General features: G+C 64.2%; 1 protein-coding gene across 1 annotated transcript; it reads right to left on the bottom strand.

The window, feature by feature from the left end:
- Window positions 1–311: 311 nt before the first annotated feature.
- On the bottom strand, window positions 312–639 carry LOC128980222 (cAMP-dependent protein kinase inhibitor beta-like). Its single transcript, XM_054398676.1, has 2 exons — window positions 495–639; window positions 312–394 (listed from the first exon to the last, which is right to left on the bottom strand). Exons 1-2 carry the CDS (start codon window positions 637–639, stop codon window positions 312–314), a joined length of 228 nt encoding a protein of 75 aa, XP_054254651.1.
- Between the last annotated feature and the right edge of the window lie 498 nt (window positions 640–1137).

The raw sequence follows: 1137 nt of genomic DNA, 5'->3' as shown, positions 1-1137 counted from the left end.
CCGGCGCTCGGCTCTGCCAGATGCCCCAGAAGAAAACTTTGCTCCCTCCTGGGGAGGCAAAAGAAAGAAATAGCAATCCACCCGCCAGGGTCCTTGCCCCGGACACGGGTGGCAATGGCCCCTTGGTCACGGCAGGTCCCCGCCAGGCGATGCTGCCCCCCGCGGGCGAGTGGGGGCTGCTGCCCGGGGGTCTCGCCGCGGTAGCACCGAGGAAAACCCAGCGGACTGCGGTCGAGCCAGGAAAGCCTGGGCTGATGCTCCACAGCCTCCTCTCCCCTCCGCTGGTCAGCAACGGCCCCCCGGGAGCGGGGTTAGGAGGTGTCCTTCAGCTCCGGGCTGGGGGGCTGCGGAGGGGGAACCTCCGCCGAGGGCGACTGCATGTCCTGGGCGCTACCTGTGAGGACAGACAAAGGGGGTGAGCAACCTCAGCTCCTGCCCACCCCACGCTCTGCTCCATCTTCCTCCTCCTCCTCCTCCATCTCGCCGTCACCTACCCGCGTTCAGGGACATCTCGGCCAGCTTGAGGGGCAGGTCGGAGGGGCTGACGCCGGCGGGGGAGCCCAGGATGTCGGGCAGGGCATTGCGCCGTCCTGTCCTGCTGGAGGAGGCGAAGTCCAGCACGGGTTCCACCTCGGTCATGCTAACCCTGCAGAGACACAGTCCCCTGCCTTGTCACCTCTTTGAGCACGGGGGGCAAAGGGACCCCAGCTCTGGTCCGGGCAGGATCTCTCCGTTGAGGGCAGGGAGCGTTGCCTGCCTGCAGCTGCCCAGGGAGAAGGACTGAGCTCTGCACCCTCTGCCCACCCAGCTGCAGGCTCTTCAGGACCCATGGGACTTCCCTATCCCAAGGGCTGGCACCCTTGGGTGCTGTGCTCTGGTCACAGTATCATGGAGGAAGAGGAAGGCATCTCAGAATCACAGAAAGTTAGGGTCTGGAATGGACCTCAGGAGATCATCTAGTCCAACCCCCCTGCCAGAGCAGGATCACCTAGAGCAGGTCACACAGGAACACAGCCAGGTGGGTCTTGAATATCTCCTGAAAGGGAGACTCCACAATCCCCCTGGGCAGCCTGTTCCAGGGCTCTGTCACCCTCACAGGGAAACAATTCTTTCTCCTGTGTCCCACCAGCACCCTCC

The sequence above is a fragment of the Indicator indicator genome, unplaced genomic scaffold, assembly GCF_027791375.1.
Source record: "Indicator indicator isolate 239-I01 unplaced genomic scaffold, UM_Iind_1.1 iindUn_scaffold_77, whole genome shotgun sequence".
Lineage (NCBI taxonomy): Eukaryota > Metazoa > Chordata > Aves > Piciformes > Indicatoridae > Indicator > Indicator indicator.
This window is presented reverse-complemented; position numbering and strand designations above follow the sequence as displayed.